Source organism: Electrophorus electricus, chromosome 4 (genome assembly GCF_041902795.1).
Source record: "Electrophorus electricus isolate QZ-2024a chromosome 4, ASM4190279v1, whole genome shotgun sequence".
NCBI classification, from domain to species: Eukaryota; Metazoa; Chordata; class Actinopteri; order Gymnotiformes; family Gymnotidae; genus Electrophorus; species Electrophorus electricus.
The window spans coordinates 10,333,879-10,360,360 of record NC_137500.1 but is presented as its reverse complement, the minus strand read 5'-3'; the positions used below and the strand labels follow the sequence as shown (position 1 = coordinate 10,360,360).

The window sequence follows — 26,482 nt, the reverse complement described above, 5'->3', positions numbered from 1 at the left end:
ATTAAAAGTGACTGCTATATCAAACTCACCTCTTAGTGGGCTAATTTATACAAACAAATACAAACAATATAAAAGCAGTACACCAGCCAGGATGCAATGCTTCATGTCCACTCTATGGTTTAGCACCTTATGTTATTACCACTGCCTTAAATCATTCCCCCTCAAGCGAAGTTGCAGTTGGAGTAAGAATATGCCCCTGCAATATAGGGATGGGTGCATGCACCCATGCAGGGTCCACTAAGCATATGTGCCCACACACACAGGCATGAAGTACATGTACACACAAGCATACACATACTGGACCATTAAAATACCAGACTGGCCTTTTGTTTGTCATGTCCAAATAAAAGTGGCATAGATTGAAAGTTCCTCCCAAAGAGGGAGGGAAGCAGAGAGACATGAATAGGAGGAATATAAGGGGGCTGAGAGAGGACTGACCCAGCACTACGTGCACTTTACCTGAAGAGTGTACCCAGACCCACTCTCGAGCCCACCATGGAGTGGAGGACACCTGCACTGTGTGTACTGCTCCTGGCTCTTAGCTGGGGCCTCCAGGCAAATGCTATTAGGGGTAAGAGATGATGAACACTTTGAACAGCACTAATAGTGTCAAGTTAATTAGATACTTTTGGTATTTGTATGTTTTCATAAGAATGTGAATATTTGTGTTAGAATATTCAACATAGTTTATAGCTATGTTTGTAATTACTGCAATTAGATTTTTTGAATTGCTTTTAGTATTTCAATAATTCTTACATGTATTGTGGTAGAAATTATACTTGTCAAAATTTGCCAAAATATATAGGGGTTATTCTGCTAATTACATCACAATGTCACCACAACAAGAACATGACATGGAAAGTAATTATAATGTAGAGACAATTATACATTATACAATAGTAACTATTTCTTAAAACACAAATACAGATTAATAAGGTTAGCTAATTCATATTTATAAAATATTTGTAGTCATATGGGGAATAAATTTTTACATCATAGTATAAAACCAAAGAAGGACAAATATCGCAAATGTTTCTGATAGTTCACTGAAAAATATGAAGATGAGACTATCATTACTGTACCAAATTCTTCACAGAGCTTTTGTTCACAGTCTGGTAAGAAAAGTCTGATAAATGATGGATATATTATCACCTTATTTTATAGCATATAGGTGAAGAACAAAAAGATATAAAACTGTGGCTCATTTATAAGACAAAATTACATTTTGTGCACAACAAATACATTTTTTGTACTTTTGTACATTTTTGCTTGTGAGAACAAAACTGCATCTGACAAATATGCTTGACTACCATGCATGCATGTTAACTACACTTAGAACACTTTGTCAATGGCAATATTCCCTTGGTGCCCTTGGCACCCTTCATTCCTGGTCAGTTTTTACCTACAGTATTATTCATAAATGGATGTTCTTTGGGGTGATGCACCATTTGCAATACAGTTTTAACAGTGACATGGTAGGAGCATGGAAATAGTTGATAGTAGTAAATGTGATTATAATACATGCTTCTAATAAGTCTTTTAGAAATGGTAAATCATTAAAAACATTTTCACTGTGATTAAATAATGGTTTCTGATCTGTCCCAATCAAAACTAAGAACACTGTCATCTTGATTGCCATGGTAAAAGGGTCAGGTTCATGAATAATTGTTGACTAGCAAAGTGACAGGTATTAGCCTGGGGGAGTAAGACAAAGATAAGGATCAATATTGCTCCCCTGATTCTGTAATGCCCTGACAAATGATACAAATCTTTATTTATATAACACTTTTCATTTTGAATCCAAAAAGTACTTTACATATAAAACAATAATAGAAAATAAAGTTTCTTAAATTACATGATAATACTTTGAAGGAAACCTTGAAGTTTAATATCTAGGTATTACAGTATAAAACATAAAACATAAAAATCTTGAACCCTCTTGTTTCTTTGTGCGTTTTTTGTTTCTCCTCCCTAGTCCGCCGCAGCAACCATATCAACAACATCTGTAGCATGTGGGGTCATTTCCACTTTAAAACCTTTGATGGAGATGTGTACCAGTTCCAGGGGACTTGTGAATACAACCTTGTCTCTGAGTGCCAAATTCCTGTGCAGGGCTTCTCAGTACATGTGAAAAGATCACAGTCCCATGGGAACCCACAGATCACCAGAGTGCTGGTTACCATAGGAGACATGGCCATTGTGCTCACCAAGAAACTGGTTATGATCAACGAAGAGATGTAAGACACTGGTAGTGTTTGTAAATTACACTAATACCTGAGTGCTTGATTCTGCCCCCAGCATTTACTTTCTGTTGTCATCCCCTCTCTCTCTCTCTCTCTCTCTCTCTCTCTCTCTCTCTCTCTCTCTCTCTCTCTCTCAGTATAAAACTTCCCTATTATTTAGCAGGGGTGCTGCTGGAAAAGAATGCTATTTACACTAAATTATATGCTAAACTGGGCCTCAGTGTCATGTGGAACAGAGAGGATGCTGTCATGGTATTATCACAACTTTAATTTGGTTCTTTTTAACCTTTTTAAAAGCACCATATTATGTCTGCTCATCCAAAAATGGATCTAGAATTTTATACAGAAGCTAAATGAAAATGCACTTTAGTTTTACATAGTCATTTTGAAGTGCAACAGATGAATTGGGTACTAGTGCTGTGGCATTGAACCACTGATGACAGGGGAAGCTGATTTAGTGCAAGTCATGAAATTTGCACCATTTCATTTCAAACATCTTTTGCACAATACATAGAAAAGTTATTGCGTGAGTTAGCATAGCGCAATACAGGTAAAGCATTTTAAGGGAAAGGCTCTTTCTAAGAATTACATTTTTAACATAGTCAGCTCTGTATTTCCATATATATTCACATAAATTCAAATTCACATACATTAACAATAATGTTCAGAAATCTTCCCTAGCCTAGAACACGGTGAGATGGCTTTCAGTTTGGCATAAAACTACATTAGAATGAAAGGATTTGCAAATAGTAGATAAAAAAGTAAACAAAAATGTCATCTGTGGTGGAAGAGCCCCAGTATTTTTGGATGAGCATCTAAGATAGCATTCAGGACTTTAACCCCTTTTAATGAGCTAAGGCTTTTCATTTAAAAATGTTTACTTTGCAACAATTCTTATTTTTCCTTTTAGTATTTTATAGTATATTTACAACAAATTATTAAAAGGATGTAAAACTGCTCTAGAAATCACCAGCTTTGTCTTTCTTACTTAGGTGGAACTAGACACTAAATATTCTAATAATACCTGTGGACTTTGTGGAGACTTCAATGGCATTCCCATTTATAATGAGTTCTTGGCTGAAGGTGAGCTGCAATAAAAAAGCTTTTTCGAATCGCATGATTAACCCTCAAGTTGCTGTAATTGATTTAAAAGGAGCCCACCCTCTCTCTTTAATCTCATGGCCTCCATCTAAAGCTTTCTCCAGAGCACCTCCCTACAAAGACTTCCCCACCCTTCTATGTGCTGTGTACATGCACAAAAGAATTGACAGGCAAGATGTACTGCCTGCTTAGATAAGTTTCCTGATTGATCAGTGCAGCCACATTATGCCCTGGACAGTCAGAGAGACTTTTTTCTCGGAGCTTTAATTTGAGAAATTTATGGCTAAGTGTTGTTAAAAAATTGTTTACATTAGTTTTAAACAGTCAAGAGAATATTGTATTTTTAATATAATATTAAGTGTGGAAAGGGAGACCTCCTTATAAGAATATGTGTTTGTTCTGAATGTTTGCTACATTCTGCCATACAGCTCGCGTGACTGGCTCTGTTGAGTTTGGTAACAAGCAAAGGATTTATGGGCCCAATGATGGCTGTGTGGACCCTTATGAAGAAGATGAGGCTGATCAAGACACAGTGGACAAGTGTCAAAAATTTGTAAGATGAAAATTCTTCCAGCAATAGCTGTTTCTTTGAATTGTCACTGCAAATTCAAAGTAACAAATAATTAGTTTGTTGCCACTGATACAAAGTGTTACTCTATTTGATTTTGTACTACATTGATCTATTGCCTTCCATTAGCATCCAGGAAATATTTGTGGTTTATAAAAAATTATTACATGAGTTCACCTGAATCATCATCATTTATATGTATAGTAATTAGTAATTAGTAGTATCTGACTACTAATTAAACCAAGCCAGTCAAGGTCAAGGCAGGTGTTTTTCATAAACCATGTGAGGAAGTGCAGTGTCATGGTACAGTTAAGGAGTTCTGCGCACAGGCTTACTGCCTCTACTCCCTGTGTACAGCAGGGAGACTGCTCAGCTCTGCTGCAGAGTCAGGACTGGTCTTCCTGCAGGAAGGTGTTAAGTCCTGAGCCCTACATCCAGGCCTGTGTAGTGGACAGGTGCTGGAGTCATCCTAGGGACATGGAAAACACTGCTACTCTGTGTTTTACGTTGTCTGAGTACTCCCGCCAGTGCTCCCATGCAGGGGGCATACCACCAAACTGGAGAACATCCACCTTCTGTGGTAAGGTCACTGCACCAATGTAAGATAAATTATTCTTAGTTTAAAGGACAGGTATGCTGTTTTTAAGTCAATAGCCTTATCATCAGTGATAGATTTAGTAATGAGAGACTTATCACTCTTCTGCACCCTCTCACTTGGTGTTATCACAATTTAGCATTTTGTTCATAGTTTTATTGGGGGGGTTAAATTACAAAGTGTGGCCTTAAACAGAACTGTATGAACAAATGAATGGTTATTCCAAGGAATAATTCTAAATTTCTCTAATTCTGGATGGAATTCAATGTCACAAATTAGTTTACATTTCATAGTTCAGTTACTGCATGGCACCCTCTACAGTGGTCTCTTCAACCTCTTCAACCTCCATGCTTGTAATTCTCAATGGTCTACTCAGGGCACCAAAGATATACATAGATAAATATTTAATACATAGATTGTGGGCAAGGGTCAAAGGTCTTAAACACTTTTGATTGGAACAGATAAATGCAGCATAATTTATAATAAATTGGCATGAATTAACTGACTGCAGACATGGACATCAAGAATGAAAGGGTTTTAAAGTCACCAGCCATGTTCCTGTACTGTAGATAAACTCTGCAAGTTTACAAATGGTTGGAATGTAGGCTACTACAGCAAATTGCAAGTAATTACAAAACTTAAATGTGATATTACTGTTATTCTGAATCAACATAAAAAATGAACAATTTGTGAAGGCTTAAATGATCTAGTAAGAATCTGTAATGAGTGTTAAGTATCTCTGTAATATTTCTCATGGCCATGTTTTGCACCAATTTATAGTAAGCAACAATTTGAGTGATGTCCGGCTTTAAAACCAATCATACAGTTCTTGAAGTGTCTGTTGTATCTGCTGTTTTTCTTACATTTCATTAGAATATTGAGTTTTAATGCTGAAATATTTGATATGCGTAACAAGTTGCCTCTGTAAAAGTTTTATACAGTTTTCTTTTATTATAAGAGAATATGACCTGAGAGTTACAGTGCAGTAATGTGACTTATAGGTATTTGGCTGGTTGTAGTACACTCACACCCACTCATCCTGCCTCAATATTACTCCTGTCTGTTGTTTTACTCACTTAGCGGTACAGTGCCCCTTTAACATGGAGTACTCTGAGAGTGGATCTCCCTGTGTGGACACATGCACACACAGAGACACCAGCTCACTGTGTGAAGAACACAAGATGGATGGCTGCTTCTGTCCACCTGGTCAGTCATACATATATCCTTACATCACACACCATTTTACAGGCCATTTTTTGAACATCATATGACAAGCAAGAATACAGGCATGTTTCTCATGATCTCTTATATTACTACAAAATGTAAGGTTGTAACACGATGTATACTGATGTGCATGTGTGTGTGGGGGGGGGGGCTAAACTGGTTGCTGCAGGTACTGTGTTTGATAACATCTCAGAGAAGGGATGCATCCCTCAGGAAGAGTGCCAGTGTAAGCACAATCAGACCTATAACCCTGGAGATGTGCTCCTCAAGGATGACGAAGAATGGTACTGAAATAGTACTATTTCCCATCATGAACAAAACAGACCAATCTACATACTTTATGCCAAGTACATTCTATGTCTTTAACCATTTGTTTCACTATTTAAGCTGCAGGTTACATGGATAATTGTTTGTTTGCTGTGCTGCTCCAGACTGATAATTCTATGTGTTCTAGTGTGTGTCAAAATGGCAGTTGGGCATGTGAGCGTCTGCCAACCCCAGGTGTGTGTGCTGTAGAGGAGGGTTCACACTTTACTACTTATGATGGTAAAGAGTTTACCTTCCATGGGGACTGCTACTATGTCCTTTCCAAGGTGAGTAAACTAACTCTTAAGGTGTAATATATGTACAGTTGTAATTACTTTTGAAATTGCAAACATTTCAAAGAAGAAAACAATTTCTATTTGTCCTAAAGATCAAGATGGTTTCCTGAAAAGAGTGTATTATTTGTGGGTGCTGTCCCCATGCTGCAGCCCACCCTTTAAAATTTTTGAATGAAAAGCAGGAATAACTGGGAAACAGGTTTTCTTAGCAAAGGTTCAGTGATCCTGATCATGTATCACTGGCATTCTACATGCTCAAAACCTTGTGTAGTATATATTTCAACCTATAATAATAGATGTTTCCTTCGTCTCTGTTTCTGCAGGACTGTGTAGGATCTAAGTTCCTTATTTTGGGTCAGCTTATTCCCTGTGTTGCTCAAAAAACTGACACCTGCCTGAAATCCATTGCCCTGCTACTCAACAATGACAAGAATAATGTGCGTTTCCATTCTGCCAGTATTTGCACTCTTCTTCTTCTTCTTCTTCTTCTTCTTCTTCTTCTTCTTCACACTACTACTACTACTACTACTACTACTACTACTACTACTAATAATAATAATAATAATAATAATAATACAAAATGTAAACACAATTATAAATAATGCAACAAAAAATTGCACTAATTAATAATTTCCAAAGAAAGTTGTGGAAAGGTTTGGGAAGCAAAATAATGTTGAAAAGCTAAACATAACATTAATATGAACTATCCTTCTGGTGAATCTCTTGTATAAAGGCGTTAATCATCAAAGAAGATGGCCTAGTCAGGCACAATGGCGAGATCACCCTCCCTTACACCACAGGTAAGAGTGATTTATCGAGTAAGGTGTCTTGTAGGCTAGTACACCACAGTCATCACACTGCTGTAGTCATTCATTTTAAATGAGCAAGCTGAACTGAAAGAGTGAATTTAATTAACATTAAAATATCTACTGTGAATATACACTGCCTGGCCAAAAAAAAAAGGTCACACACTCTAATATTTCGTTGGACTGCCTTTAGCTTTGATTACGACATGCATTCACTATGGTATCATTTCCACAAGCTTCTGCAATGTCACAACATTTATTTCTGTTCATTTACATTTACATTTACATTTATGGCATTTAGCAGACACTCTTATCCAGAGCGACTTACAAAAGTGCTTTGTCGTTTTGTCACGGGACTCTCACCCCCCCCCCCCCCCCCCCCGCCCCCAAGTCAAATGGTATGGCCTGCCACATGCAGGGGGTTTCACCTTATTTGTAACCATGCGATTTGTAATTGTATGCACCTGCACGTGTCTTTTGTCTTGTCTATTTAAATCTCCGATAGTGTGTGTACTGTGTTGGTCATTGTTAGTCTGCGGTTGTACGTTAATACCTGTTTGTAGTCCTTGTTAAAACATTATTGTAGTCTGTGTTTACTTAAATGCATACGTTATGTCTGTTGTTAATATTGTGTGTGAGTGCCACCAGTATTCATATGTGATGTCATTAAATGTATCTGTCGAGGGAGTCTGTGCGTCCTGCTCCATGCCCTTCCGCACTTGGGCCAGCAGATCCGTTACACATTTACTAGAATATATCCTAGTACAGTACATTAGGTTAGAACTGTCCTTCCAGAGTTGCATTAATTTTTCCCTGAGATCTTGTATTGGTGATGGGAGATTTGGACCACTGCACAAAGTCTTCTCCAGTGCATACCAAAGATTCTCAATGGGGTTCAGGTCTGGACTCTGTGGTGGCCAATCCATGCATGAAAATGATGTCTCATGCTCCCTAAACCACTCTTTCACAATTTGAGCCCAATGAATCCTGGTATTGTCATCTTGGAATATGCCTGTGCCATCAGGGAAGAAAAAATCCATTGATGGAATAATCTGGTCATTCAATATATTCAGGTAGTCAGCTGACCTCATTCTTTGGGCACATAATGTTGCTGAACCTAGACCTGACCAACTGCAGCAATCCCAGATCATAGCACTTCCCCCACAGGCATGTACGGTAGGCACTAGGCATGATGGGTGCCTCACTTCAGCCGCCTCTCTTCTTACCCTGATGTGCCCATCACTCTGGAACAGGGTAAATCTGGATTCATCAGACCACATGACCTTCATCCATTGCTCCAGAGTCCAATCTTTATGCTCCCTAGCAAATTGAAACCATTTTTGCTGGTTAGCTTCACTGATAAGTGGTTTTCTTAAGGCTACATAGCTGTTTAATCCCAATCCGTTGTGTTCTCTTAGCATTGTGTGTGTGTGGAAATGCTCTTACTTTCACTATTAGACATATCCCTGAGTTCTCCTGTTGTTTTTCTACGAATTGATTTCACCACACATTTAAGTGATTGCCAATCATGATCATTCAAGATTTTTTTCTGATCACATTCCTTCCTCGAAGATAATGTCCTTCCACTTTTTAATAATGCGTTGGACAGTTCTTAACCCGATTTTAGTAGTTTCAGCAATCTCCTTAGATGTTTTCTCTGCTTGATGAATGCCAATAATTTGACCCTTCTGAAACAGATTAACATCTTTTCCACGACCACAGGATGTGTCTTTCGACATGGTGAAACATAATCACCCATGCAGTAATTAACCAATGGGAGGCTCTTACCTATTTGCTTAGTTAAATCCAGGTGGTGACCTTTTTTTTGGCCAGGCAGTGTATAATATATAACAGCTAGAGCCTCGTGTATCTAACGTGTGCACATTGTATATTCTATGGATATTAATTTAATTGGTGATTTGGCTGTGTAAAATTACTTACAAAAAAAATGTGCAAAACAGTATGTTTTGATTTGTTTAGTTTGTAGAGTTCCAAGCAATATATTTAACGGCATGTAATCACATAGATGATATGAAGCCTGAAACATGAAAAATAACACTGCTGTAGAGCAATATAACAGACTTTAAACTTTTTGCTCTGCTGAGTTCATTAACAGGATACTTCCCCCTGTCTCATTCCTGTTTTCCCATTCCACAGGTGACATCACCATGTTCAGACCATCGTCCTTCCACATCATGATACAGACATCTTTTGGGCTACAGATGCAGGTGCAGCTTGTTCCACTCATGCAACTCTACATCACTTTGGATAAGAGCTTCCAGACCAAGACCTGCGGTGAATGCTTGTCTATTTCATTATTATTAGATGGCTGGTCAACAAATTGAATAGACAGAGGGGTAGACATAAAACAACATCCCATATTGTTAGTCTAGTGGTCAGGTTTGCTCTACTTCAACATACAAGCATATGTAGTATATGTAAAATATTAGTCCACCTTACTTCATATCGAATTAATAAGGTCTATTCTAAAATCCCTTGGGCCCCTATCAGGGATGCAAAAGTAGCTTAAAATGGTCTTAAAATATTTTGGGCACTCATACAAAAATATTTTCTCTCCATGGGGTGTATTGATGCAGGTCTGTGTGGGAACTTTAACATGGTGTTGTCTGATGACCTGAAAACCCCACAAGGCTTAGTAGAAGGGACAGCTGCCTCCTTTGGGAACTCCTGGAAGGCACACCCTAACTGTCCTGACAGCAGTGACAGGCTGGATGACCCATGCAGCTACAGCGTAGACAGTGGTGAGAATTCCAAAATCTTCACTTAAACCTCACCCAATAGTTGACTTTTTATCATTAAATCACTTTACCTATATTATAGCTCTCTTTAAAGAAATTGCTTATCAGATGAAAGAAAAGATAAATATTTATTGACTGTCTTTAGAGAGCTATGCAGAGCACTGGTGTCTAAAACTGAAGGAGAAGGAAGGCCAATTTGCTAAATGTCACTCTACTGTTAACCCAGAGAAATACTACAAGGTATCTTTCCTGTTTCCTTAAAAACATATATGGAACACTGTAGATCAATGACGTATTATAGCAGCCCAAAAACAAAACTAAGTGCTACAATAAAGATATCTCAAATGCTTGCTTACTGGGCATATCAATTGCTAAACACACATGAGTGTTTGTGTACAGAGATGCAAGTACTCAGCCTGCACATGTGAGAAGAGTGAAGACTGTCTGTGTGCGGTCTTCTCCTCCTATGTGCGAGCATGCACGGCAAAGGGAATCTTCCTGCAAGGCTGGAGAGACACAGTGTGCGGTAGGATCATTCACACTGCAGCCTAAGAGAGACGGATGCGTTTTCTATGGCTCTTGTCAAAAGATCAAGGTCTAACCTTTTGTCTAATCAGTGTGAGGCTGAATGCCAGAGCAAAAAAAGGATTAAGCATGTTTTCTCCTCTTTTCTCTCATGAATTCAGATAAATACACTGCGCGCTGCCGAGCCTCCCAGACTTTCTCCTACATGCTGCAGGGTTGCCAGCGCACATGTGACTCCCTGGGCTCAGAGCGCCAGGGCTGCAGCACTCAATACACCCCTGTGGATGGATGTGCCTGTCCCGCTGGACTCTATGAGGATGAGAATGGTGGTTGTGTGCCCATGGAAAAATGCCCCTGTTACCACAATGGAGAGCATGTTAAACCTGGCAAGTCCATTAACATCAGAAATGAGCACTGGTAAGAGATTAACAGTGGTTAATTAAAAGAATGGGAATGTAAAGTTAGTAAAGTGTGTGGAATATGATGAACCTTTCAAGAGTCCAACATTTCTGCCCTTTTAGTGTTTGTACAAATGGAAAACTCAACTGCAACACCTGGAAGCCCCTTATTACAGGTACGTAATCTTGTCTTTGTCCAGCAGCTGTTTACATAAGTAGAGAGGAAAACTGACCTACAGTGGTGTGAAAAAGTGTTTCCTGATATCTTACTTTTTTGCATGTTCTTTGTCACACTTAAATGTTTCAGCAAACACATTTAAATATTAGACAAAGATAACACGTAAACACAAAATGCAGTTTTTGGAATGAAGGTTTTTATTTTTAAGGGGAAAAAAATCCAAACCTACATGACCCTGTGTGAAAAAGTGATTCCCCCCCTGTTAAAACATAGATTAACTGTGGTTTATCGCGTCTTTGGAAAGCTGAGTTCATAGGACCTGCCTGACAAAGTAAAGTAGACCAAAAGACCCTCAAAAGCTAGACATCATGCTGCAATCCAAAGAAATTCAGGAGCAAATGAGATACAAAGTAATTGAGCTCTATCAGTTTGGAAAAGGTTATAAAGCTATTTCTAAAGCTTTGGGACTCCAGTGAACCACAGTGAGAGCCATTATCCACAAATAGCGAAAACATGGAACAGTGGTGAACCTTCCCAGGTGTGGCCGGCCGACCAAAATTACTCCAATTTTGGACGGCTCATCCAAGAGATCACAAAACATCCCACAACAACATCCAAAGAACAGCAGGCCTCACTTGCCTCAGTTAAGGTCAGTGTTCATGACTCCCCATAAGAGTCTGTTCCGAGATGAAAACCACTGCTGAGCAAAAAGAACATAAAGGCTCGTCTCAGTTTTGCCAGAAAACATTTTGATAATCCCCAAGACTTTTGGGAAAATACTCTGTGGACTGATGAGACAAAAGTTTAACTTTTTGGAAGGTGTGTGTCTTATTATATCTGGCATAAAAGTAACACAGCATTTCAGAAAAGGAACATCATACCGACAGTAAAATACGGCGGTGGTAATGTGAGGTCTAGGGCTGTTTTGCTGCTTCAGGACCTGGAAGACTTGCTGTGGTAAATGGAACAATGCATTCTGCTGTCTACCAAAAAATCCTGAAGGAGAATGTCTGGCCATCTGTTTGTGACCTCAAGCTGAAGCGCACTTGAGTTCTGCAGCAGGACAATGATTCAAAACACACCAGCAAGTCCACCTCTGAGTGGCTTAAGAAAAACAAAATTAAGACGTTGGAGAAGCCTAGTCAATGTCCTGACTTGAATCTGATTGAGATGCTGTGGCATGACCTTTAAAAAGGTGGTTCATGCTCGAAAACCCTCCAATGTGGCCAAATTACAACAAGTCTGCAAAGATGAGTGGGCCAAAATTCCTTCACAGCGCTGTAAAACACTCATTGGCAGTTATCGCAAATACTTGATTGCAGTTGTTGCTGCTAAGGGTGGCCCAACCAGTTATTAGGTTTAGGGGGCAATCACTTTTTCATACAGGGCCATGTAGGTTTGGATTTTTTTCCCCTTAATAATAAATACCTTCCTTTAAAAACTCCATTTTGTGTTTACTTGTGTTTTGTCTAATATTTACATTTGTTTGAGGATCTGAAACATTTAAGTGTGACAAATTGTAACGGTGAGCGGTAAGGAGGTGGATGCATGTGCGGAGACGAGTGAGATTTATTCAGGGCAAATCCAGAATCAGAGTCGTTACAAGGGTCCAGAGTCACATTACCAACACAGAAAGTACGGGGATTAACAAACAAAAACACATGAAGGCAAACGGGAAGCAGGCTAAAACAAGGAAACAAGGACACTAGGAAAAACTCAGGGCTAAGAAATACGAAAGCTAGGATAAACAAAGGCACGGCATACAAAGAACCATACGAAATGAACATTCAATGAACAGCAAAAACTAAGGGAACAAGACAGGGCTTAAATACAATCAACTAAACGAGGGACAGGTGTTGAAAATCAAATGAGAGGAGGAGAAAACGAAACTATGGAATGGAACTAAAAAGCACAAGACAGAGAAATCACGGAACATGGAAGTGTGAGGGACTGATTGTGACACAAACATGCAAAAAAAATAAGATATCAGGATGGGGGCAAACCCTTTTTCACACCACTGTATAGTAAAGTGTTCAGTGTAATTTTGTCAGTTAGAGGTTACTAATGGGGAACTAAAATGCTTGGACCTTTAACCAAATAATTTTCATTGCTTCTCTTAACATTCATTATGTCCTGCAGACTGTCCTGCTCCAAAGGTCTTCTTTAACTGCAGTGACGCATCAATAGATAAGCATGGGTTAGAGTGTGCACAAACATGCACACACCACAGCATTGATTGTGTGAGTGTTGCACACTTTTCAACCATGCACACATCAGAACACTGATGTCTCATGTTTTCTAGTTGTATATCTTTCTGTCACTCTAACTTGTTGCATTTTTGTCCCTTGTTGCATTCCTATGTTTCATTTTGTCAGCCATTTTCTTTACACTGTAAAGCTTAAACATCAAATTTATTATATATTCCCATTAATTCTTCCCGTTATCGCCTCTATTATGAACTAAAATGGCAGAGGATTGACTTCTACTTCATAAACAATTTAAATTTATCTCTTAAATGTACCACCAATTAACTATTGTCTCTCACTCTCTTTTTCTTTTTATCTTCTGTTAATTGTCTTCTTCTGAAATCAGTACCTTGCAGAGTGCGAATCTGGATGTCAGTGTCCCACAGGCCTTCTGGATGATGGTCTTGGTCACTGTGTTAAAGAACATGAATGCCCTTGTCAACACAATGGACACTTATACGCTGCAGGGGCTAAAATACCAGACAGTTGCAATTCATGGTGTGTACATAATGCTTCATTTTTCCACTATAGAAATAATTTAGCATTCAAGGAGTGACTCGATGAAAAACACTTTTCCATTCACTCCAAATGCATTTGATTGGTTGTATGATTTTCTTTCATTTTACATGGAAGCTGTGAGGCTAATGTTTCTAACAAGTAATGGATGTTTATCTCTCTGAAAATCTTTTTCCTAAATATTTGCTCATATCTTCTCACACTTCCTCAAAACTGCCTCCAGTGCTGTCAAAGCAAACCTCGCCTGTCTTTCTAATAGGCACAATTATTTAGCAAACTGCATGAAAGTGTCTGAGAATACTATAAATTACATCAGATTATAGAACAGCAATGGTCAATTAATAATTACAAAAAAGAATTTTAAAAAATGTACTCACTGGACCAATCTGAGATAAAGCTAGTTAGGTAGCTACTGCTGTGGGCCATTCACTGCTAGGTATCAAAAAGTATCAAATGGAGCCAAGAAAAAAATAGCTATCACATTTCCCATCAATGTTTCAATTTTTAGATTTGAGATTTCTGATATTTCTTGGCTTATGAAAAGGTTTTGTTCCGTACCTTCTGCAACCCAGTTAGCTACCTATCTTGTTAGTGACACACATATATATATATATATATATGTGTGTGTGTGTGTGTGTGTGTGTGTGTGTGTGTGTGTGTGTCACTAACAAGATATATATATATATATATATATATATATATATATATATATATATATATATATATATATATATATATACATACTCTCTCTCTAATAAATTCCACACTCACCCTTGCCATATTCAAGCTCAGGTCCTCAGGCTCTTATCTTAGCTGTTCCCCAGACTGTACTATTCTGAACAGAGATCTAAGATGTTGTCCCTGTCCCTGGAACCATTCTCCCAGTTTGGGGGTCTACTGGAATCATTGTACATCTTCCACATCTTTTTCAGCTTCCCTCAGCCCTTGGTATTTCTCAAGCTTTTCATATTCCTATTGAGATTGCTATCATCTATCAGTTTTGCCTTCTTCTGCTGTTTATCCATCACTACTATGTCCAGTTAGGATTTTGTCTGCATCTGGAAGTCCTACTTAGCATGGTCCCCCATGGTCCACCTTTGGGGGTGTATCCACATTGACCTTGGAGCTTCCAGCTGGTACTCAGTACAGTTGTTTCTGTATGTTATGCCAGCTACTTAGTTATGCTGTTCCATGTATGCACTGCCTGCTAGCATCTTGCAACCTGCTGTTATGTGCAGGATTGTCTCAGGGGCATCTTTGCACAGCCTACATTTTAAAAAAACAACTTTTATCCAAAGCAACTTACAATTATGATTCAGTACAATTTGAGCAATAGAGGGCTCAGGGCCCCAACAGTGAGGCTTGAACCAGCAACTTTCCAATTACAAGTCAAGTACCATAACCACTGAGCTACTGCTGCCTACAGTCTTCTATCCCAGCCTCTGTTGATCTTGTATTCAGATCTTGTATGATTAGTGCCTGCATGATGTCTTTCATTCAAGCCTTTTTCTGCCATTGGTAGGATTTTTCCATATCAGCCACTTCCACTAATTGCAGCTGGTACATACTATGCAGGGGATTAACCTCCCCTAATGGTACCTGCTCCTCTTCATCCCCATCCTCCTCAGGTTTCTGCTATTTGGCCATCTTCCTGGTGTACTCCTGGATCTTGGCTGTTTCATCTTGGATAGTGGCTCTGAAGTTCAGTAGTCCTCGTCCCCCCCTCCTTCCACTTAGTGTGCAGTTTCAGAGTGCTGGATTTGGGATGAAACCCTCTGGTCCTTGTAAAGAGTTTTCTTGTCTTGATGTCAGTGGCTTTTATCTCCTCCTTTGGCCATCTTATTATGCCTGCGGCATATCTGATAACTGGTAGAGCGTCCTTGTAGAGATGGTGGCTTATGTTTCTGTAGAATGTTTCCATTCTGTAGCCTTTTACTAATGATTTTTCTGAGGGGGTTCAGGCATAGAGAGAACAGCAGTAGGGACAGGGCATCTCCTTGGTAAATCCTGCACGTAATGATTACTTGCGATATTGGTCTGAAGGGGTGTCTTACACAGCCCAATTCAGTTCTAAATAAAGGCTCTTAGAGTCCTGCTTATGTTATGCAGCTTCAAGCATTCCAGGATCCATGTGTGGGACACTGAATCATAGGTTTTCTTGTTGTCAATCCAGGCGGTGCACAAGTTGGTCTGTCTGATATTACAGTCTCAAGTGACTGTTTTATCCTCCAGTAGTTGGTGCTTTGCTCCTCTGGTGTTCTTGTCAATGCCTTTCTGAGCCCCGCTCATGTAGAGCAATGCGTCTACTCATCTTAGCCGCAATGACGCTAGACAGGAACTTCCATGTTGTGCAGAAGTAGGTTATTGGCTGGTAGTTGGATGGAACTGCCCCTTTCTGGGGGTCCTTCAGGATCAGGAATGTCTAGCCTTCAGTTAACCATTCAGGGTGGGTTCCACCTGTTGGCAGCTTGTTCATTTGTGCTGGCAGGTGCTTATGGAGTGCAGTTGCTTCTTCACCCAGCAGGTGTGGACCATGTCAGGACATGGAGCTGTTCAGCTCTTCATACTTGAGACCTTTTCTTGGACATCTGCTAGAGTGATGGGTGCTGGATCCTGTTCAGGATAGGCTGCTTGCTCATGAAAAAGATTTTCTGTGAGATAGACTTCCATTGATCCTTAGTTGCAGGTTGTTATGTTAGCCTTGTAGATCCACTTCCCAACTCAAAAAAGCAAATGTGAGACACAAAACTGCATTTGCGTTAAAGATAAAAGATTTACATAAAATATTCCTTTATGATGAACCGAGCTTATGAAATTACTGAGGTTATGATGAACTGAAGCTACATTGTATACATTTTTCATCTTAAATATTCATTTGGTATACATGTATTAAATACATCAACACAATTGCAGTACCTGTAAACGTGGCAAGTGGGAATGCACAGACAAAAAATGCCCTGGGACTTGCACCATCTATGGCAGTGGACATTACAATACATTTGACAAGCAGAGGTTTGGCTTCAATGGAGACTGTGGTTATGTAGCTGTCCAGGTACCTGCACTTTAGTAATTGTTTAGCTAAACCCATTTACTGAAGATATTTGAATACCTGGTGTGATACCTCCAGGACACATATTTCAAGGCATTCATCTGATTGAATTAAAACAAATTATTGTATTAGCCACATGAATCAATTGACTAAATTTTTTTTTTATCTCAGTCACGGAATTGAAAATATTGAAATGAATATTGAATTTACTGTCTCAGTCATTGAAATGAAAATGGTATCCAAGTAAATAATCAGTTTTAAGTAATATAACAGAGTTTAAGTAATATTACAACTAATATGATTTAGAAACAGTGTGGCATTTGTTTATTATTATCTAATATCTTTTTTCAATTGTTCAAAGAACAAGTGTGGAAATAAGACAGGCACATTCCATGTGATCACAGAGAATGTACCCTGTGGGACAACAGGAACCACTTGTTCCAAAGCTGTTCGGATTCTGCTGGGAGTAAGGATTAACCTTTATTCATCACTCATGATGTTAACAGAGTAAACAGAGTTTTGATATCTTCATTATGAAACACACACAGATTATGATAGGCTACAAATTGTCTCAACAGAGAACACAGTTGGAGCTGATAGATGGCATCATAACAGAAAGCGAGCTTCAAAGTGGGCCAAAAATTAACTACAAAGTGAGAAACATGGGCCTTTACCTGGTTATTGAGTCTGATGCTGGCCTGGCAGTGTTATGGGACCGCAAAACCACAGTACGCATCATTCTGCAACCACAACACATGGTGAGTCCTGCTGAGCATCAAGCTTCCTTTGATGTGAAAAGCTATAGTCAGTTCTAGAGGAGAAGAGTTTTGTATAATGTCACATTTGCAAAATGCATATTTTTACCCAGCTCTTCTGATTCACATTTTCTTTCATGTTTATATTAGTAAAGAGGAATTGGGAATTGTAAGTGAAAAAGTGACAACAAATGCGATGGATTCAATTGTTAAGTTTGTCAGTGTTCTGGATGCACATTTCTGTTTTTAGGGAGAGGTTTGTGGATTGTGTGGAAACTACAATGGAAATGGCAAAGATGATTTCACCACTCAAGGTCAACTGCAAGTTTCTGACATCATGGAGTTTGTAAACAGTTGGAAAGCACACACTTCCTGTTCTGATGCTGAGCAAGGCTTTGATCCATGTATTAAAAGTCAGAGCCGCACCACTTGGGCAAAAATGCAATGCAGTATAATCAAAGGAGATACATTCAAAGACTGCCACAAAATGGTACAGTAGCATGAATTTATTTTAAATACCACTAAATAAATCAAATAATTTTAGATGGGACATTCCACCTTAAGAAGCTTCCAAGAGATTATATAGATATTTGTTTGAATTCCTGTATGTGCAGGTGGACCTGACCCCATATTTTGAAAACTGTGTAAGAGACTCATGTGCGTGTGACACTGGTGGTGACTGTGAGTGTTTCTGTACTGCTGTAGCAGCCTATGCCCAAGCCTGCAATGAAGCTGGGGTCTGTGTGGCCTGGCGAACACCAGACATCTGCCGTAAGAAATTTCTGCCATTAATTACTAAATACTAATTTAGGATATGCACTTAAAACTTATGTTACATGCAGTATTTTATACAACTGATGCACTTTACATATTTTATATTCTAAACCCCTACATACTATGATATCAGATTTCATGTCAATAGCTTGATTTTTATTGTGGTTTTGATTAAGTCTACTTTCCTTTGTCAGCTGTCCTACAGGTAGAGTAATAAAGTTAGGTTTTTTTAAACCCTAACACAAGGGACTGGGGATATGTTTAACTCCAATCTTTTAAATAATGTCATACTCTTAATGGCTGGTTGTGTTTGTAAACACTGGGCTAACACTTCTTAAAAAAATATTATTTATACCACATAAAATATATGCCAACAAAAGGATCTATAAAATTCCTGACTGTGAGCTTACACTTAGACAATTTTTTCTCTCAACAGCTGTGTTCTGTGACTACTACAATGGACCAGATGAATGCACATGGCATTACAATCCGTGTCTCACACCATGCTACAAAACTTGCCTGAACCGTGAAGGCCAATGCAAGGACCCTTTACCAAACCTGGAAGGTGAGTGATCATCCAGTCCATACTGTCTGGCTCTATTCAATATAATAACAATCCAGTTTCACTCCTATTTATGATATAGTCACATAAATGGAAAAGTGTATTTTGTGACATAGTCACATATCTGAGCATATATGTGCCTGCTTAGTTTGAAGGCATTGGGGCCAATGGTAAGCATCAATCAACACTTTATATTTGTCTATATAATTACCATTTAGATTAATTAGCCTGTGAAAGCAGCACTCCCTGGGCCTGCATGCTGGCCATGTGATTGAACAGCACAAAACTTAGCGCGTGTAAACTGGGCATGCACTGTGTTTGGAGGCTCTAGGTTGGACCTCCTATATCCCTTTTATTTTAACCAAATAGAGCAAGTATGTTTGAACTGGAAAGATTATAGGGCCCAGGGCCCTGCAAACAAGCAATGAGACCTAGGGGCCCTGAACATGGAATGCATAAACAAGGCCTTAGGATAATAATATAATAAATATATGTGAATATTTAATAAAATAAATTGTATATTATTGTTACAAATAGAAGTGAGACTGGTATTAAGTAACTGTGCTTATTCCAAATTCTTGGGATTTCTTGGATTTGCTATTACAAACATCATCTTAACAATTTTTATTATTACTGTTAGTAGTAGTATTAATAGCATTGGCTCTGCATTAGATGAAACTTGCTTTCACTTTATCTGAGTACCCAGATGACAATGTTCATACATTGTACAGTATGAAAATAACATAATAAAAAACACTCTCAAGAAACAGATTTGTATGTCAAAATTAGGGCTGAAATTTTCATGGTGTTTATTTTTGTAGTTTTTAATCTATTGTTTCTGTTATGTAGGATGTTATCCAGTGTGTCCGGCTGACAAACCCTTTTTTGATGAGGAGAATGACACTTGTGTTGACACATGTAGCATAATGTGCTTCATCGATGGAACTATGTATAATGTTGGGGCAAAAATCCCAAGTAGAAAGCCATGTCATTCATGGTACAGCCATTCCCTACTATAAAGTTACATATTCATAATTAAAATGATTGTATGATTGTAAAATAAGGTATTTTTGATTAATCAAAATTGCATTTTGCAGTTACTGCAATAAAAATGGAAATGAAACATGTTTGCCACATCCTGGTAAGCCATTATATTAATTATACATAGATAAAATTATAGAATAACATATTCAATTCAATTTAAATCACGATTACATTCATATAACTGCTATATGATATGAAACATGATACCTGAGGTAATGTACTTTATCTCCCAAAAGGGTGCTGTTTTTACAATGGAACAGAATATGGTGAAAATGAAACTATATATGAAGTAACAGACAACATGGGAATGTGTTACTCGGCCATCTGCATAAACAGCACAGTTGTGAATAAGACAGAGCCATGCCATATCACCACCACAACAATTCCTACACGAATTAGCACTACTAAAAATGTACTGACACCAACTACATCTATTTTTGGTGAAACCTCAAAATCACCAACATCAACACCAACAACCATTACTGCAACTACAGGACCTCCTCATATATCAACTACAACAGCTAAAATTAGTACCACACCTACAACAACACAGCAAACACGGACTACTGGGAAAACTCCAAAAGCAACAACTACCCCAGTGGTCACATCTGGGCCAAGAACTAAACAAACAAGTGAGAAGTCTACTGTCATGAACACAAAGCCATCTACAACTGTATTGACACCACCAAGACCCACTATAACAACACCATGCGTTATTTGTGAATGGTCTGAGTGGTTCAATGTGGATTATCCAGCATCAGGGAGTGACATTGAAACATATGAAAATATTAAGAACCATGGAAAAACAATATGTGAAAATCCAGAAAATATTCAGTGCAGGGCTGTGTCGAACCCTGATCTATCTGTTGATGACTTTACACAACTTACAGGTCAAGTTGTGCAATGCAATATTTCATTTGGTTTAGTGTGTGAAAAGGACAAACAGACACAAAGGCCATACAAATGTTTTGATTATAAAATTAGGCTACTCTGTTGTAAGCCATGTGTAACTACAACACCTGAAACTGCAGTCACAATAGTAAAAACTACCAAAACATCAACACCATCAAGCATTTTGCCGACCGCATTTACATCAACAAGCAACAATGCATCTACACGACCACCTCATGTCTCAAGTACAACAGCTGAAGGTAGCCAATCCACTAAAACATCCATGAAAACTAGTACTGGAAAATCTACAAAATCAACAACTCCTGGTCCAACTACCAAAACACACGAAACGGTTATAACTGGTCCAAAACCTACAGCCCCTTGTCTGACAGCTATGTCACAAGCTGTCGATACAACTACTGTAACAACAATAACACCACATGTGTCTACTTCATCAGTTGGAAGCAGTTCAACGAAAGCAACAACTACCCCAATCATTACAACTCGCCCCACAACATCTAAGCTAACAGAAACAAGAAGTACACCTCTTAAATCAACAACAAGTGAAAGCAGACCAACATTTGAAAGCAGACCATCGCCTAAAACAACAAAAACATCTACAATTGGAAAAACAACAAAAGCAACAACTACCCCAGTGCTTACGTCTAAGTCATCAACTGAAAAAACAAGTGAAAAGTCTACTGTTGTGACCACAAAGCCATCTACAACTACAACTACAACTAAAGGAACATCCCATGTATCAATTACAACACCTAAAATCAGTACAGCAACTACATCAACACAGCAGACATTGACTACTGGGAAAACTACAAAAGCAACAACTACCCCAGTGCTTACAACTAGGTCATCAACTGAAAAAACAAGTGGAAAGTATACTGTTGTGAGCACAAAGCCATCTACAACTACAACTACAACTACAGGAACTCCCCATGTATCAACTACAACAGCCAAAATCAGTACAGCAACTACATCAACACAACAGACATTGAGTACTAAGAAAACAAGAGCAACAACTACCCTAGTAGTTACGACTAGGTCATCAACTGAAAAAACAAGTGGAAAGTCTACTGTTGTGACGACAAAGCCATTTACAACTACAACTACAACTAAAGGAACATCCCATGTATCAATTACAACACCTAAAATCAGTACAGCAACTATATCAACACAGAAAACATTGACTACTGGGAAAACTACAAAAGCAACAACTACCCCTGTGGTTACGTCTAAGTCATCAACTGAAAAAACAAGTGGAAAGTCTACTGTTGTGACCACAAAGCCATGTACAACTACAACTACAGGAACTCCCCATGTATCATCTACAACACCTAAAATCAGTACAGCAACTACATCAACACAGCAGACATTTACTACTGGGAAAACTACAAAAGCAACAACTACCCCAGTGCTTACAACTAGGTCATCAACTGAAAAAACAAGTGGAAAGTCTACTGTTGTGAGCACAAAGCCATCTACAACTACAACTACAACTACAGGAACTCCCCATGTATCAACTACAACAGCCAAAATCAGTACAGCAACTACATCAACACAACAGACATTGAGTACTAAGAAAACAAGAGCAACAACTACCCTAGTAGTTACGACTAGGTCATCAACTGAAAAAACAAGTGGAAAGTCTACTGTTGTGACCACAAAGCCATTTACAACTACAACTACAGAAACTCCCCATGTAACAACTACAACAGCCAAAATCAGTTTAGCAACTACATCAACACAGCAGACATTGACTACTGGGAAAACTACAAAAGCAACAACTACCCAAGTGGTTACGACTAAGTCATCAACTGAAAAAACAAGTGGAAGGACCACTGTTGTGTCCACAAAGCCATCTACCGCTACAGCGATAACTACAGGAACTCCCCATGTATCAACTACAACAGCCAAAATTAGTACAGCAACTACATCAACACAGCAGACATTGAGTACTAAGAAAACAAGAGCAACAACTACCCTAGGAGTTACGACTAGGTCATCAACTGAAAAAACAAGTGGAAAGTCTACTGTTGTGACCACAAAGCCATTTACAACTACAACTACAGGAACGCCCCATGTAACAACTACAACAGCTAAAATCAGTATAGCAACTACATCAACACAACAGACATTGACTACTGGGAAAACTACAAAAGCAACAACTACCCCAGTGCTTACGTCTAAGTCATCAACTGAAAAAACAAGTGGAAAGTCTACTGTTCTGAGCACAAAGCCATCTACAACTACAACTACAACTACAGGAACTCCCCATGTATCAACTACAACAGCCAAAATCAGTACAGCAACTACATCAACGCAACAGACATTGAGTACTAAGAAAACAAGAGCAACAACTACCGTAGTAGTTACGACTAGGTCATCAACTGAAAAAACAAGTGGAAAGTCTACTGTTGTGACCACAAAGCCATTTACAACTACAACTACAGGAACTCCCCATGTATCAACTACAACAGCTAAACTCACTATAGCAACTACATCAACACAGCAGACATTGACTACTGGGAAAACTACAAAAGCAATAACTACCCCAGTGGTTACGTCTAAATCATCAACTGAAAAAACAAGTGGAAAGTCTACTGTTGTGACCACAAAGCCATCTACAACTACAACTACAACTAAAGGAACATCCCATGTATCAATTACAACACATAAAATCAGTACAGCAACTACATCAACACAGCAGACATTGACTACTGGGAAAACTACAAAAGCAACAACTACCCCAGTGCTTACAACTAGGTCATCAACTGAAAAAACAAGTGGAAAGTCTACTGTTGTGAGCACAAAGCCATCTACAACTACAACTACAACTACAGGAACTCCCCATGTATCAACTACAACAGCCAAAATCAGTACAGCAACTACATCAACGCAACAGACATTGAGTACTAAGAAAACAAGAGCAACAACTACCCTAGTAGTTACGACTAGGTCATCAACTGAAAAAACAAGTGGAAAGTCTACTGTTGTGACCACAAAGCCATTTACAACTACAACTAAAGGAACTCCCCATGTATCAACTACAACAGCTAAACTCAGTATAGCAACTACATCAACACAGCAGACATTGACTACTGGGAAAACTACAAAAGCAACAACTACCCCAGTGGTTACGTCTAAGTCATCAACTGAAAAAACAAGTGGAAAGTCTACTGTTGTGACCACAAAGCCATCTACAACTACAACTACAACTAAAGGAACATCCCATGTATCAATTACAACACCTAAAATCAGTACAGCAACTATATCAACACAGAAAACATTGACTACTGGGAAAACTACAAAAGCAACAACTACCCCTGTGGTTACGTCTAAGTCATCAACTGAAAAAACAAGTGGAAAGTCTACTGTTGTGACCACAAAGCCATGTACAACTACAACTACAGGAACTCCCCATGTATCATCTACAACACCTAAAATCAGTACAGCAACTACATCAACACAGCAGACATTTACTACTGGGAAAACTACAAAAGCAACAACTACCCCAGTGCTTACAACTAGGTCATCAACTGAAAAAACAAGTGGAAAGTCTACTGTTGTGACCACAAAGCCATTTACAACTACAACTACAACTAAAGGAACTCCCCATGTCTCAACTACAACAGTTAAAATCAGTACAGCAAATATATCAACACAGCAAACATTGACTACTGGGAAAACTACAAAAGCAACAACTACCCAAGTGGTTACGACTAAGTCATCAACTGAAAAAACAAGTGGAAGGACCACTGTTGTGACCACAAAGCCAACTACCGCTACGACGATAACTACAGGAACTCCCCATGTATCAACTACAACAGCCAAAATTAGTACAGCAACTACATCAACACAGCAGACATTGAGTACTAAGAAAACAAGAGCAACAACTACCCTAGTAGTTACGACTAGGTCATCAACTGAAAAAACAAGTGGAAAGTCTACTGTTGTGACGACAAAGCCATTTACAACTACAACTACAGGAACTCCCCATGTAACAACTACAACAGCTAAAATCAGTATAGCAACTACATCAACACAACAGACATTGACTACTGGGAAAACTACAAAAGCAACAACTACCCCAGTGCTTACGTCTAAGTCATCAACTGAAAAAACAAGTGGAAAGACCACTGTTGTGACCACAAAGCCATCTACAACTACAACTACAACTAAAGGAACATCCCATGTATCAATTACAACACCTAAAATCAGTACAGCAACTATATCAACACAGCAAACATTGACTACTGGGAAAACTACAAAAGCAACAACTACCACAGTGCTTACGTCTAGGTCATCAACTGAAAAAACAAGTGGAAAGTCTACTGTTGTGAGCACAAAGCCATCTACAACTACAACTACAACTACAGGAACTCCCCATGTATCAACTACAACAGCCAAAATCAGTACAGCAACTACATCAACACAACAGACATTGAGTACTAAGAAAACAAGAGCAACAACTACCCTAGTAGTTACGACTAGGTCATCAACTGAAAAAACAAGTGGAAAGTCTACTGTTGTGACCACAAAGCCATTTACAACTACAACTACAGAAACTCCCCATGTAACAACTACAACAGCCAAAATCAGTTTAGCAACTACATCAACACAGCAGACATTGACTACTGGGAAAACTACAAAAGCAACAACTACCCAAGTGGTTACGACTAAGTCATCAACTGAAAAAACAAGTGGAAGGACCACTGTTGTGTCCACAAAGCCATCTACCGCTACAGCGATAACTATAGGAACTCCCCATGTATCAACTACAACAGCCAAAATTAGTACAGCAACTACATCAACACAGCAGACATTGAGTACTAAGAAAACAAGAGCAACAACTACCCTAGGAGTTACGACTAGGTCATCAACTGAAAAAACAAGTGGAAAGTCTACTGTTGTGACCACAAAGCCATTTACAACTACAACTACAGGAACGCCCCATGTAACAACTACAACAGCTAAAATCAGTATAGCAACTACATCAACACAACAGACATTGACTACTGGGAAAACTACAAAAGCAACAACTACCCCAGTGCTTACGTCTAAGTCATCAACTGAAAAAACAAGTGGAAAGTCTACTGTTCTGAGCACAAAGCCATCTACAACTACAACTACAACTACAGGAACTCCCCATGTATCAACTACAACAGCCAAAATCAGTACAGCAACTACATCAACGCAACAGACATTGAGTACTAAGAAAACAAGAGCAACAACTACCGTAGTAGTTACGACTAGGTCATCAACTGAAAAAACAAGTGGAAAGTCTACTGTTGTGACCACAAAGCCATTTACAACTACAACTACAGGAACTCCCCATGTATCAACTACAACAGCTAAACTCACTATAGCAACTACATCAACACAGCAGACATTGACTACTGGGAAAACTACAAAAGCAATAACTACCCCAGTGGTTACGTCTAAATCATCAACTGAAAAAACAAGTGGAAAGTCTACTGTTGTGACCACAAAGCCATCTACAACTACAACTACAACTAAAGGAACATCCCATGTATCAATTACAACACATAAAATCAGTACAGCAACTACATCAACACAGCAGACATTGACTACTGGGAAAACTACAAAAGCAACAACTACCCCAGTGCTTAC

General features: G+C 38.7%; 1 protein-coding gene across 1 annotated transcript in view; it reads left to right on the top strand.

Annotated features, from left to right (window-relative positions):
- The first annotated feature begins 477 nt into the window (after positions 1 to 477).
- LOC113592068 (uncharacterized) overlaps positions 478 to 26,482 on the top strand; it is a 41,162-nt gene continuing 15,157 nt past the window's right edge. The window contains exons 1-29 of the mRNA XM_081713843.1: positions 478 to 571; positions 1,976 to 2,237; positions 2,381 to 2,495; positions 3,236 to 3,326; positions 3,773 to 3,897; positions 4,270 to 4,492; positions 5,588 to 5,713; positions 5,901 to 6,015; positions 6,186 to 6,324; positions 6,657 to 6,770; positions 7,067 to 7,133; positions 9,297 to 9,434; positions 9,737 to 9,901; positions 10,044 to 10,138; positions 10,298 to 10,424; positions 10,585 to 10,840; positions 10,945 to 10,997; positions 13,139 to 13,239; positions 13,592 to 13,743; positions 16,675 to 16,813; positions 17,172 to 17,276; positions 17,389 to 17,568; positions 17,816 to 18,055; positions 18,180 to 18,336; positions 18,776 to 18,904; positions 19,751 to 19,898; positions 19,999 to 20,042; positions 20,182 to 22,389; positions 24,163 to 25,619. Coding sequence (XP_081569969.1) covers positions 496 to 571; positions 1,976 to 2,237; positions 2,381 to 2,495; positions 3,236 to 3,326; positions 3,773 to 3,897; positions 4,270 to 4,492; positions 5,588 to 5,713; positions 5,901 to 6,015; positions 6,186 to 6,324; positions 6,657 to 6,770; positions 7,067 to 7,133; positions 9,297 to 9,434; positions 9,737 to 9,901; positions 10,044 to 10,138; positions 10,298 to 10,424; positions 10,585 to 10,840; positions 10,945 to 10,997; positions 13,139 to 13,239; positions 13,592 to 13,743; positions 16,675 to 16,813; positions 17,172 to 17,276; positions 17,389 to 17,568; positions 17,816 to 18,055; positions 18,180 to 18,336; positions 18,776 to 18,904; positions 19,751 to 19,898; positions 19,999 to 20,042; positions 20,182 to 22,389; positions 24,163 to 25,619 — 7,347 coding nt within the window. The 5' untranslated portion in view covers positions 478 to 495. The remainder of the gene's footprint in view (positions 572 to 1,975; positions 2,238 to 2,380; positions 2,496 to 3,235; positions 3,327 to 3,772; positions 3,898 to 4,269; positions 4,493 to 5,587; positions 5,714 to 5,900; positions 6,016 to 6,185; positions 6,325 to 6,656; positions 6,771 to 7,066; positions 7,134 to 9,296; positions 9,435 to 9,736; positions 9,902 to 10,043; positions 10,139 to 10,297; positions 10,425 to 10,584; positions 10,841 to 10,944; positions 10,998 to 13,138; positions 13,240 to 13,591; positions 13,744 to 16,674; positions 16,814 to 17,171; positions 17,277 to 17,388; positions 17,569 to 17,815; positions 18,056 to 18,179; positions 18,337 to 18,775; positions 18,905 to 19,750; positions 19,899 to 19,998; positions 20,043 to 20,181; positions 22,390 to 24,162; positions 25,620 to 26,482) is intronic.